The sequence below is a fragment of the Diuraphis noxia genome, unplaced genomic scaffold (genome assembly GCF_037042655.1).
Source record: "Diuraphis noxia isolate RWA-SAM2 unplaced genomic scaffold, SU_Dnox_SAM2 contig0001, whole genome shotgun sequence".
NCBI lineage: Eukaryota > Metazoa > Arthropoda > Insecta > Hemiptera > Aphididae > Diuraphis > Diuraphis noxia.
The window spans coordinates 104,208,715-104,222,717 of record NW_028301711.1 but is presented as its reverse complement, the minus strand read 5'-3'; the positions used below and the strand labels follow the sequence as shown (position 1 = coordinate 104,222,717).

At 29.0% G+C, this 14,003-nt stretch overlaps 1 protein-coding gene across 3 annotated transcripts in view; it reads right to left on the bottom strand.

Moving 5' to 3' along the window:
• Positions 1–14,003, bottom strand: part of LOC107163193 (Calcium/calmodulin-dependent protein kinase I) — a 396,057-nt gene that overhangs the window by 45,368 nt on the left and 336,686 nt on the right. For all 3 annotated transcript variants that reach the window (XM_015510478.2, XM_015510479.2, XM_015510480.2), the window contains 2 exons: positions 9,670–9,744; positions 5,737–5,875 (listed from right to left, as the gene is read on the bottom strand). In XM_015510478.2, coding sequence (XP_015365964.1) covers positions 5,737–5,875; positions 9,670–9,744 — 214 coding nt within the window. The remainder of the gene's footprint in view (positions 1–5,736; positions 5,876–9,669; positions 9,745–14,003) is intronic.

Genomic DNA, 14,003 nt, shown 5'->3' with positions numbered 1-14,003 from the left:
TGTTATATTGCTCTGTATACTATGACATTTAATTATAAGATTTTAGAGATTCATAAAACATATTATACAAAATATTGGCGTCAGAAAATAATAAAAAGCGAACATTATCCAATTTTCTTATTTTTTAAATTACCATCTACAGATTTTAAGTGTCATTCCAGCGATTAAAAATAAATAATTGTCGCTTTTCAATTGGGTCTTATGTCATAATCATAAACATTCGTTAAAATATTGCACTGATGACCATCATTTGTGTAAACCATCACTAAAATGTAATATCAATCAGAGTAATCATATAGTATTTTCTATAGTAAATTTCTTTACAGCTAAATAGTTTTTTTCTTTTTTTAACATTATTTCATTATTTCAAAACATAATTGTATTCATTCGACGTAATCATAGCTACCAAACGTTTTTCGGAACAGGGGAAATCTAATGCAAGGGACCCTAAATCATCATAATACAATGTGATAAAAATCATATTTATTCACAGATATAAGTACGAAATGTAAGCAAATGTCAACATCATTCAAACTCGTGATATCTGCAACTCAAGGTCTACTGCAGGGATGGCGGAATTTTGATAACTGCGTGTCAAATCAAAATGTAGGTATGGTTTGATTTTATTTGCTTCGCGTGTCATAAACTTTTCAGACCTTTTTTTGTTTAAAAATTATTTAATAAAACATAGAAACATGATTTTATTTGTTGTCAGGTTTAGGTATATAATATATTTAAACTTAACAGCATTTACTATTTACTATTACATACTAATATAGTAATATATACACATAATTTTTTAAATTACAAACATTAGTTTTTAATGAGAAATCTATTGCTGCATTTTTCCAGCTAATGAAGGACCTAAGATTATAATTTAGAGATTTTAATTGAATAATTGCTGCACTGATATCTGTGATTTATTACGATGTATTACAATATTAAGTTCAAATTATCAGTAATTATTTTGGAAGTGAAATAAAAATTATGAATTATATTTAAATTGGTATGTCAGTGAAATAATTCGAGAGTGTTGCAGAGTGACATCCCTGACATGGGTTCACCATCCCTGGTCTACTGCTTTTATAGACCTAATACTACTAGACAAGTAATATATAAACATCAGCATTACTGGTGATGGAAAAACATTTTGCAAGTGATGTAAGCTTTTTTTGGACGACAGGCGTGCATATTTAGGGTAATTACCGTGGAGTTTAGTTTAGGCTGAACATATATCATATGCGTATCTAACCTGTTAATTTGGTATGGAAAATAAATAGACGTATGCATACGTATGAGTAATAGAGTAACCAAAAAGTGCTCTCTAATTTTTGACGCTTTCCATACGGTTACTACTTGTATTTGTATAGTAGTATAAAGTCTATGACTGCAGTATAATAATAACAATAATATTCTGACAATCACATTGGCGCTATACGACACTAAACAATGAATAAAGAAAATGTTGAAAATTCAATAATTGAATGATATGGTTAAAAAAAATAAGTTATTAATATTATAGTCATAACACGACTCTGCTGTGTAATAAAGAATTTGTACGAAGAAATTTGGATAATTTAATTCTGGCACTAAGGCACATGGTAATTACTAATTATTGATTATTATAGTTTGAGATTATCAATAATTTAGCTATATAATAACAAATGACAAACTACAGACATGAAATAAAATGTTTGTTTTGAAATTTCATAAAGAAAAAGATTTTAACAGTTAATGACCTAAACTTTTTAGGCTGCAGCGGGCCACCAATTATTTTTTTTAAACTCACGTGCTGCATGCGTAATAAAATCATGTAAGACGCAGGAAAAAAATTAAATAATATTAAAAATTGTGTAGCAAATTACTAAACATAGAAATAAATTAAAAACAGATATAAAGTTATATATGCATATGCAATTATCAAAATGTGATCGTGAGCTTCAAATATATACTATAAAGTGCCGAAGTTTGTAGATGACCTTTGTCCTACTTATTCATACAGGACTACTTGTGAAATACTTTTGTAATCTGGAACGTAACTTTCTGGTCTAGCCACGCTAGAAAAGTCGATAGGTCCGTACCTCACCTGATCGGCCACTGTCGGCTTTGGTTTGATTTAGCTGCCCTGTCCATTTCGGAAGTCTAATCAACCTTTGCATGGATATTTATATAATATACCTGTGCATGGAATTGTTTGTTTTTCACACTGGGATTTGGTAGTTCTGCATACGAATCTTGTTCACCATTAAAGTATTTTAACGTACATTTTCATTCATCACCATCGTTTAGTTAACACATGTGTCGTCCGTTACCGCTGTTACTGTGGTCATCTTCCCACTTTTATTGTTTACCACAATACCGTGATTCAGTGACTTAGCCAAATTGCATTCATTGACTGACTTTTGCGAAGTTATGAATTAATAATGAATGATACTTCATATGACGTCGATACAACGATCTACCTATCAGAAACTATCCACAGTCGAAGTTAGCTCAACTCAGACGACATTCAACAGTGATCGACGTCATCTGACGTAAAATTCAAATTCAGTTCAGTTGTTCAGTTATCATATTTTTATAAGCTTTTCTGGTTTTTTAATTATTCATCAAAGATAAATTATTCATCTTTACCGCAGTGAACAGAACTCGTATATCTTGGAACTTAAATTGTTGCAGCTATTTATGATGTATAATTTATTTTCCTTTGTGCGTCGTTATTTTTGTAAATCCGTTTGATTTTAGGTTGTTCTTTTGGCCGAACTCCAATATCCCCCAATGTGAGCCAACCCACCTCGTTCATAGGGATTCCGACAATAGCGATTAATACTTTGAAGTTTATTTTTAAATATGCTTATTTTAAGTTTGAAATTTAAATTTATCTCACCATTTCATTAAAATTGTATTTATTTAATAAATTAAAAACGATGGTTAGGTCGGTTAGGTTAAAACGCAATAAGCTATTATTTTTGTATTTGATAACAGTTCATAACACAGCACGATTGTATTTGCTTTTGAAAATGCAACGAATTGTTATTATTTTATTTCAAAAAACTTTCAAATTTCTTTTTATTGTTGTAAACAAAATAGCAGCAGAAAAGTGTATAATACGATAAAACTAAAATGTTTTATTCAGTAAAATTTAATTAAAGTCGGTTAGGGTACCTAACGGGTAGTTAAACTGTGCGGGTCGTCATTCTGGTTTTTCTTGGAAACGCCCGTATAGGTTCAACATTTTAACATTTCAACGGGCAGTTTTCCAAAAAAAAAACAAAAAAAAAACAATTACTCCCCATCACTTTTGCATTGGCGCTCATCCTAGCATTCACTTATATATTATAACTATTATAATTAAGGCAAATACTTCAATGCATAGTTCATTAATTTTTTGCTGCTTTAGGATAATGAATTCTAAGTACATAATTTGTTTCACGTGTATTTAAAATATGACACCTTCATTTAATTTTTTTTTTTATTATTTTCAGCTAATTTTACTGATTTTGAGGGCATATTGTTGATAAATTGTATGAGCTTAAAGTGTATATTAAGAAATCCAAAATATTTTATCGAGTAATATTAATTTCATAATATTTGCTTTAAATAGTTTTTTCGGAATTTTTTTTCATCCATACCAAATTTCCATACGTCAATTTATGAAGGCGTTAATATTTATATCTGTCTTCTACACAATTTTCGTATTTGGTGTCTTACTAAGTCTAACTCAAACAAATTACAACTAATTGAAAAGTCAGTTAATGTAACATTGAAATCGCATTGAGTAGATATATTAGCTGTTTATTTATTACAAGTGCCTAAGTTTGGAATTTTGTTTTTGTGTTATTTGTACAGTTAAGTTGAGATAAAAAAAGAGTTAAAAAATTACAAAAGTTAAACCATAATTTTCTTCTCGCTTGCGTACCTGTCAAATAAATGTGGATAATTTTTTAAAGGCATTATTTCGTTAAAAAGGCAATATTTTTTTTATTGTTTTAGTGGCATTTCATTCCGTATCTTATTTATAATAATTTATTATTTATACAACGTTGATCTTTAATTTAGTCAAACACACCATATGCTAAATGTATATTCAGAACGTAACCATTTTTATATTCTTTGATCTTTCAGCATAATATTATACGTACAATGATTAATGACCATATTTTGAAAACTATTCTATAATACAGAATCGTAAATGAATACAATATACGAGTGAAATAAATACATTTTAATTTAATCTAAAGAAGTTAAAAATAATATCACTCTTATAATAGGTATACATGATATGGTTAGGAAAATCAATAGGATTGAATTTAATACAAGTCATGATAGTTAGATATTTTGAGCTTATACAATTCAAATTTTCAATATTATTTGAAAGTCTGTGACGTAATTTTAATCTTATATTTATTTGAAATCAATTATTTCAGAACTTAAAAATTTCAAAATTTCAAATATCTTAAGATTCGTCACTAGAATAGTAATTATCATGACTTTGGTGTAAATTTCATGATTTTTAAAATTTTTAATTTTGGAATAGCAAAAAATTAACAAAATTCGAGCTAGACTTTTTAATTTATTTTTAGTTATTTTTACCTTATGTGGTTGGCTAAAATGTTTGAAACTTTCTTTTGTATTTTATTTAATCTGAATCTTGTAGGTACTGTATTTACTTACAGCTTTGTTTTTTTTTAAAAAATGTTTATTATTAAACTATACCTAGTTACCTTTAATAACTTTGTAAAATCACACCACAGATTATATAATTATATAATTATATAATCTGTGATAATACTTTCAATATCTATTGTCTGTTTCTTATTTTGATTAAATAAATCAAGAATTTATAAAATTACGTCTTATAAGTAAAAACTATACAATATATAGTTTGAAATAAAAAAATAGATATGCACGAACTGACTGGATAGTTGTTTGAGACAGATATTTTAATGCAAGTAATTAATATTATTCATGATCGATGAATATTTTGACGGGGCCAATTTAAATTATATTAATCAATAAGGAAATTTGTTGTTTAAGATAACCAGTAAATATTTGGCCATATAATACGATTATCTTGATAAGATAAAATATAAGTATATCTTTATCTAGCTTATTATTTAGATAATTTTAAACAATATATTACGTACGAGGTGAAGAAATAGGACCTATCAAAACTTAATCTGAATAAGAATTATAAATATCATTTAAATTGATTTAATTTATAGTAGGTGTTATGTATTGTGCCTATAACTTTGTAAACTAATAAGATAAATTGAAAACAAGATAAAACAACAACAAATTATATTTTTTACAATTTTCTGTAGTCATTTAAATTATTATATTGTCACTATATTATTATAACTTCATTAAATTGACTGGTCGTATATTACATTCACCAGTGGCGTATTTTTTTTTTTGGGGGGGAGGGGGTGCTGGGGGTAACCTAACCTTATCGATTCACCGGGATTTAGATTGTCAGACCGACGAAATTATTGATGAATTGGCAAAGAAAAAAAGAAAACTAGATTTTATAGTATAATTTTAATTTTAATATAACCTTCTAATTTATAAATTATTGTATTATGATATGACACCCCCCCCCCCCCCCCCTAATCGAAAATTGTAAATACGCCACTAACATTCACAACATTAATTTGTTCCTATTCAGTTTTTTAGTTTGATTATGATTCACGTTACACCTTAAACTAGCCTTTGAACTATTGTACCATTATAACTCACCTTAAGATCTCTGTGCACGACACCCTGTTCGTGCATGTAATCCACAGCTCCCAGCACTTGTCGGATTAAATGGGCTGCATCCTTTTCGGTGTACGAACCCTTCTGCACGATGCGGTCGAACAACTCTCCTCCAGTCACCCTGAAAAAGCACAACAATATTCAGCTTTGTTTCAATACCATTATACCTAATGAGTTTCGGGCGAATAGTCTTGTTTAAGACGACTAGATTTAAGTATACCCTGAAATCGGGCTTGACGTGTAGGTACACGAGGGAAATCTCTGACCTTTTTTTGTGATAAAAAAAATTAAATTATGGCCCTCATTAAGTTTTTTCTCCACAAAGTCCACTGGATTTAAATTATCGATTTTTAAAGTGTACTCTGAAATACTATATTTAAAAATATATACTATTGAAAAATTGGCTGGATTAATCTCACGCAGTTTCTGATTCCAGATTCTGAGCTTACGGCCTATTCAATTTCACTATAGTGACATAAATATAAATTATATGTTAAGGTAGATTGGTAGAGTGAGGTGTGCTTCAACTGAATAGCTCATTAATATCCATAAATTTTAAATTTGTAAATAATTGAACGTAGAACAAATTTATACGGATTTAAAAGTGTTCATGATTTCATTTTTAACACGTTAATTTAGAAATAGAAATTTTGGAAGTATTAACGAAAACTATAAACATCATATTGTGCCAGAGACTAAATTGAGTTGATAAACTATATTGCGTAGCGATCGAATACCTTTAAATGTCTTGCTGTTTGACAAATGAGATTAATATTAATATTTTAATTGACGTGGGAAGTATCTAACCGGCAATTAAATTCAAAGTGTGGTCGATGAAACTTAGATTGGTGTGACATGTAACAGCGTGAAAATCAATTTGACAATTATATGTTGCGATTTTATCTACATATACATTAATATATTTTATAAAAATATTATTTAATACATTTAAATACATGACGGAAAATAGAAAAACAATTTATTACTGTTTTCCAATGATAGCATAAAATCAAAATATATTAGCATTATATCCACACAAATTCATGTAATATCAAATAATATACCATTAAATGATTGTTATTTTATAAGATATGTTATCTTTATTTATAATGTCGTCGAATTTAAGGGTCACTTTGTATTTTTTTTTTTACCTATAAAAAATAATTCGGTGAATTCATCAAGCTTACATATTATCTCTATAATAGTGAGTGCGATTTTTTTAGTATTATTATTAATTTTATATTAATCGTCAAAGGTTCTAGTATGATTTTAGATAAAATAATCGTGGATGAAGGTTTTCATATTTAATTTGGTCATATTTTTTTATTTATCTCAGATGATCAGTATTTGAGAAAAGTATATAATATGTTCTTAGATAAGAGGGTCATAATTTAATAAAGGTAATAAGTATATTGTATATACCACCAAAACATTAAGTGCTCTTAAAATAGATTTTTCTATTGCCGGCACTGGTCTAAAAGTACCAACAAGTTTATTTTTTATTGGTCGGTATGTAACGCTGACAACCACAGTATAAGACGAAAGAAGAATAAATTAAACTTATAAGCGAGCTAGTTACAAACGAGCTAGCTGTAGGAGGAGGATGACGATTAAATATAATAACGAAGTACACGAAGACATTTGAAAAATTTTAATTGTCCTACAAATGATGCTTTCTCTTGAGACTATTCACGTAAATAAAAACGAATAACACAAATAGGGATTTTAATGAATTTTCAAAATGAATAAAAAATGTAGTGAAATATGACTAGCATCTAATGATGTTTTATGCTGAATGCGTTTTCATAATAATCGCAATGATTATATACTAAAAATTAGGTAGTAAAAGCAATAGTATTATCATAATAATAATATTAATAACAAATATTTTAGAGAGAATTCCACTGAATATTGGACACGCATTGTGACCATGGCTTAAAAACATGAGTTTTTGAAAATCTAAGATTCATAATTAATTCCCATAGGTACTGTGATATAGTTTTTTTGTTTTCTATTAATTGGAATTAAATTATTAATTCTTTTAATTTTATTAACATCATAATATATACTGATTAGGTACCTAATAAGCTTGTCGTAAAACAATCATAAGCTCCCAACGAAATATATTATTTCTTAAATTACACAATTATATTTTAGTATTTCAAAACAAATACTAAGTATCAGCTAGCACAGTGAAATTTATTATTTTTTTCATGATTGTTGGTAAACATTTCAGCTATAACTTCTATGATTGTCTCTTTTTAACCAATTTTCACTACAGTTATTTTATATTTATAATTTTAAGAACTAAAAATATTGAAATTTTTAAAACTTAAATTGGAACCGAAACTGTAGAATTAACTATTCTATTTCTAAGCTTAAATTACTTTTGTGCAAGTAACAGTTAGATAGTGATGCAAGTAGGAAATTTATGTTTAAAAATTTAATTTTGTAGTGATAAAATAGAAATATTACAAAATGCTCAACTATAGCGTAAATATCAAATACTAGCTGAATCCGTGCACTCCGTAACCCGTTAAAAATCCTACCTCTTATATATTTCAAATTGTGTGTTAAATTCGTTTCCTGTGATTTTACTAGCAGTATACTTTTATACATATAGATATAGATAACGGTTAAAATATGCTAAGTAATAATCTTACAATGATATTCAATTTAGTTTATTATTATGTAATTTTATTCGTCTTTCGAGATAAATCTGACAATATCCAAATATTCGATTGAATGATATTTTTTTGGACTTACCACTTTTTAATTTAGCTTATCTTCTGCCCATAGGTCTATAGGCCATAAGTAAAAAAAACTAAGCTCTATTAAAAATTAACATTAAAATTTTAAATTCTTTGAATATTAAATTTCTGGTACTTTTCATTACTAAGGCTGGATTATCAATATTATACTATACGTAATTACGTTTAAATACGATCGTATAAAAATGCAACTTGAATGACACTTGGAACGAAAGACAACTATTTGATTGCAATTGAAAAGATGAAAGAATTGCATAAAGTTATATTAAAATGTTATATAGAAACAAAGTGGTTTGTTTGTTTTTTTTTGGAGGGGGAGGGCGCTCCGATATTTAAGACCATCCGTACTATAAATTTCACTCTATTTCTCCCTATCCTCCGCTACTTCTCTCTAGTGTACCCCCGAGTTTACCTTTTTAACTTCTCTCTTCACAAAGTCTTCCCATCTAATGCGTGGTCTACCTAATGGTCTTTTCCTTCGGCTCCTCTTTAATTACTGCATTTATCATTGTATCCTTTTTTCTCCAGGCGTGTCTAGCCCACATAACTCTTCTTTTTGCAACTTCCGTTGACAAGCATGGTCTTTGGAACATGTTTAAAAGTTCCTCATTAGTTCGAATTCTTCATTCTCCGGTTCTTAAGTTGAGACATGGGCCATAGATTTATCTCAAGACTTTTTTTTTTTCAAATACGTCTAATCGTATTTCCTCTATCTTTCTTGGTGCCAAAGTTTCTGATCCATATAATATAATGTGGCTTTTTAATGCCGTATACTCGTATCTTTTAATTTTTAAATTTAGAGATATCGCTCTAGATTTTAGTAGATTCCCCGTACCAAAATAGCAATAGTTCGCCAATTGTATTCATTTTGATATCACTACGTTTAAGTCATTGTCCTGAGTTAAGAGGACACCTAGGTATTTAAATTTTAAACTGTGGTACTCTGTGAAAAGTATCACCACAATAAAAGTCCATCCACTGTTATAGGTACTCTAAGTAGTTAGTTTATGTAAATTTAATTTAGTAACAACCATTATTATTGTGTATTAAATATTTGAATTATAACATTAAATTATTATGGTTAACGATTTTGAAGAGCAGGATAAACTTTAGATAAAATTACGTGATAATATAATATACTCACAGTTCCATGATCAGATACACCTTCGATTTGTCTTCAAACGTTTCCAGCAATTGCACGATGTTCGGATGAGTGAGCCTGGAAAATAAATCAAACACACTTATGTTAGATCAATTGTATACACGGTTACTGTCGATGTATTACATTATCATGTGTCGACGATAATGTATTGTATCAGTCGCTTTATTATTTTATAAGATCAGAAAGTGATAACTTAATATGATATTATACTAATTATACCAAAAGTGTAGGTATACAAAGTGTTTTTGCCGCATAACAACGCTGTAAGAAGCATGCTCAGGAATTTCAAATAGTTGGGAGTAGGTAGGTTAGTGCAGCTTTTTAAGTAGAAAAGTAGGAATTGGTTATAATATTAGAAATAATATAAACTATAACACTGTACAACGGTATAATTTATTTCAATAAAATATAATCACAAACAATCTCAATTCATAAGTACCTATAAAGATTGCATTAACACAAAAAACTCAAAATCTATCAACGTGCAGTTTATAATATGTACCTACTCGAACTTTGTAGAAAAGAAAACGGACGTAGAGTAAGTCGGCGGCCGTTTAGTTGTGTGTTTGGTAAGTGAAAAAACACAGTCGACAGCTTTTTTAAATTAAAAACTTTTTTTTTCCTTATAAAATAAAAATAATTTCGAGTGCTTATATGCAACTACAGATATAACACTGACTAAGTCTTAGGTTTGGGTTAATTAATAAAAATAAATTATCGATTTTCACAACAATTATTGCATTTGGTTGTAAATAATGACACAAAAACCAATCGAATCATTCCCAAACCAAACATTTTTTTTTTACTTGTATGATGATACTTAATATTAAGCTGTTTGAGCAAAAGCCACAACATGCAATTACAATTCACGATTATTGATTAGGTGGTCCATTAATTATGAACTAATGCTTCTTGAGAGTAGTTTCAATAAAATTAATTTTGTGTTTTTGAAAGGAAAACAGAAAGTTTAAAATACTCTGAAAATACTGACTGTTGTAGAACCTATAGATATACTCTGTTCATTAATTTCTATATTAAGTGCGGTGCAATTTAGTTTAAAATATCGCTTGCATGCTGGTCATCTTAACCAAAAATCGAAAGGTAATATGAATACAATGTGTTGATAATTTGATATGTTTTAGATGGAGCTGAAAAGTTATGGCTCTAAAAATTCACTTTTGCTATTTCAATATTCACTCAATAACTTTATAATATATATTTTATAAATATAACTATAATTTGGGAATATGCAAAATAAAAATAAAAACAATAAATTAACGTTTTGTTATTTGTATTGTATAAAATAACTTTTTTAATGTGTAGTAGCAGAAAATGGTATACGGTAGACAGGTATTTGGTGGGTCTGAGGCGCACGAAGCTCAGGAATCAGATAGGTAAGTACCGACTGTTCCTTTGTTTATAATTTATAAATATACATTAATCAGCAAAACATACTAAACTCATATTCTCATTACTTATATTGAGTAGGTATGGCAACCGTACAAATATAATACATCGATAATATTTATGGTGAACAATTATAAATGGAGTTAAGTGAACAGTTTTTGTGATTGTTAATAAAAAAATATATTAAATAATATATTAAAGCGTTCAAGTGCAAGAACCGCCCGATCACCATAGATCTGGAACTGTACTTACCTATAATATATATGGGTATAAAAATAATACCAGTAAAATGTAATATGTATACGTGCTGCAGGTCGGTGATGGACCATCTTTGATATATAAAGATATATAGTAATGCGATATCCGGCCGGCGGCGGCAGTTCGTCCAAAACCAAACGAGATTTTCTATGTGTTTCACGGACGTGCCGTAAATCTCGAACGGGCTGATAGTAATAATACACCGCGGGAAACATCGGAAACGACATATACAGTGCACCCCATCAATTTCCAGCAGCCGCCGGAATATCGTTTACCGAAAATAAAAAATATGCATCGAGAGGTCGTGGATTGGTCGTGGATGGGTAGTGGATAGACCGAGAGTGGGTAGGCCGAGGGGGCCAACAATATGGAACCTTTAAATAAGAATAGGGTTTTTTGCCTTTATTTGCCTTCGTAAACAGCGTTGGCATTTAAATCCTCGTGTCAGATTGAAATGGTCGTTTTTCGTGTGCGCACTATTATAATATAATATTATGTGATATTAGAACCACATAATATAATAATACTCGTTTTATATGTCCCATGGTAATTTATTCGTCGCGTTGGACCACCTTATAACGGGGTTCAGATTTTCTCGGAGCCTCAAGGCGACGCCGTAAATTCTCCACAAACGGTATAATATAAGGGACGTATATAATATTACCTATACAGTATACACCTACCTACGCCTGGTTGAAGGAAATATAATTTTAATGTAGTATTTTCATAAAATATTTCATGCATATGTAAACGGGATTCACGACAGTTGAGCGTAGACAATTGAGCGCTACGAAAATTAAGCGCAATTTAAGCCTTAGGTTAGGTAATAACTTTAAAAATAAAAATAAAAATTTATACAGTTAATAATAATACATTATTAGTCATAACTAGAGCGCGGATTGTTATGCACTTATAAGTATCGAAATATGCCATATAATATGCAGTAAAAATCATGAAAATATGCAAAAAATATGCAAACATTTTTATTTATTTAAAATTTACAGTAAAACTTATAATAATTAATTATTTAAATGCTTAGTAAAAAAAATTTAGGGAATTTCACCATTAGCTTCAAATTATGATGATTCGTGGACATAACTGACTACAATCCAAAAATATTAAAAGGAAAAAAATATGCAATTGAATAGAAATCCGCGCTCTAGTCATAACAGTCAATAAAAAAAAAAAAATAAAAAAAATATGGTTAATAATACATATTACAAGTATACAAAACATAATATACAAATTAAAACATTAAATATTTTGAGCAATGCCTTTTAAAAACTGTTCAGTTAACCTTAAATTAAATTGTTCACAAATATTTTTTATTCTTAATTATCTTTAATTCTAATCCTGAATCATTGTATTTTTTTTTTTTTTTTGGTTTTGGTTCATTACTTGCAATAAACTGATGATTTCTCACGCGATTCAAATTTTCCTCTTTTTTTTGGAGCGTCGATAAATTGCCAAATTGATGGACGAACTGCATTTAAAACTGATTTAAATGAATTGTGCATCCTTCAATGGCATTGTGGATGTGAAAAATAAGTAATAACATTATCTGATTATCATCAAACATAAAGACTATCTGACGGGTTATATATGTATTCGCAGACACTGAGAACGAATTCATTTCAATTTCGTCATTTCGTATATAGTAGTTTTTTACTTAATACAGTGAACTTGTATGAACTTTTACTAAGTTCAGTATAATATTATATAGCGCTCATTTGTCTCAATGCTTAATTGTCACAACACCTAACTTTCGCCGTGCTCAATTGCCTTCGCTCAATTGTCTGCGCTCAATTGTCTGCGCTCAAGTGTCGCGTGCTCAATTGTCGGGACACCATGCAAACGAAATGATAGAAATTTAGTGAAAAAAGAGTGTGTACCGAATCGTGTACCTAATTCACTGAAATAACTATTTTCTGCCATCGGCGGTAAGCGCTGATAATGAAACATAGTATTAAACTTAAGCTATTAGTATGTGTAAATGTCATTAAAATATTGTATGGTGCGGATTAGAATGTTTGCAGGGATAAAATATTTTGAACAAATTTTGACCACAAAGCAGTTGGGTATGAACTGTGAATTACTTGGACGTGGATAGAGGTCAGAGTGTGTTTGCGTTATTGTCGAAAAAAAGTCGACGTTAGGTTAATAAGTGTATGACCGCATTGTACGCCACATGTGGTTCATATATTAAGATATTTTTCCAACCTTGACATAAGGTATTATAGAAGGTGATCGTTGAGTGTCCTATTCAGATCAGGTTGATTATTTTTTCTCGTTTTCGGAAGAAATATTTTCGAGGAGGTCAGGATATTTTTATTTGGTAAGGTTTACATAGATAGTTTTTCTCGAAATTAAAGTTTTCCGTAGTTTTTTTTAGCGTCTGAATGAGAGAAACTTTATATAAAGAGCAAGATGAGTGAGTTTATCAAATTTGGTTATATCGTGAATTGACTGTGGTATTTATATTTAAGAACCAAACGACGGATATGATCATTTCCGATTGGCTTTCCCCAATACTCATCTTCCAAAACCGTGGGCATAGATGTGCCAATTCAATTCAAATGTATTAAATCATGACATATATTATATATATATATATATATATATATATATATATATATATATATATATATATA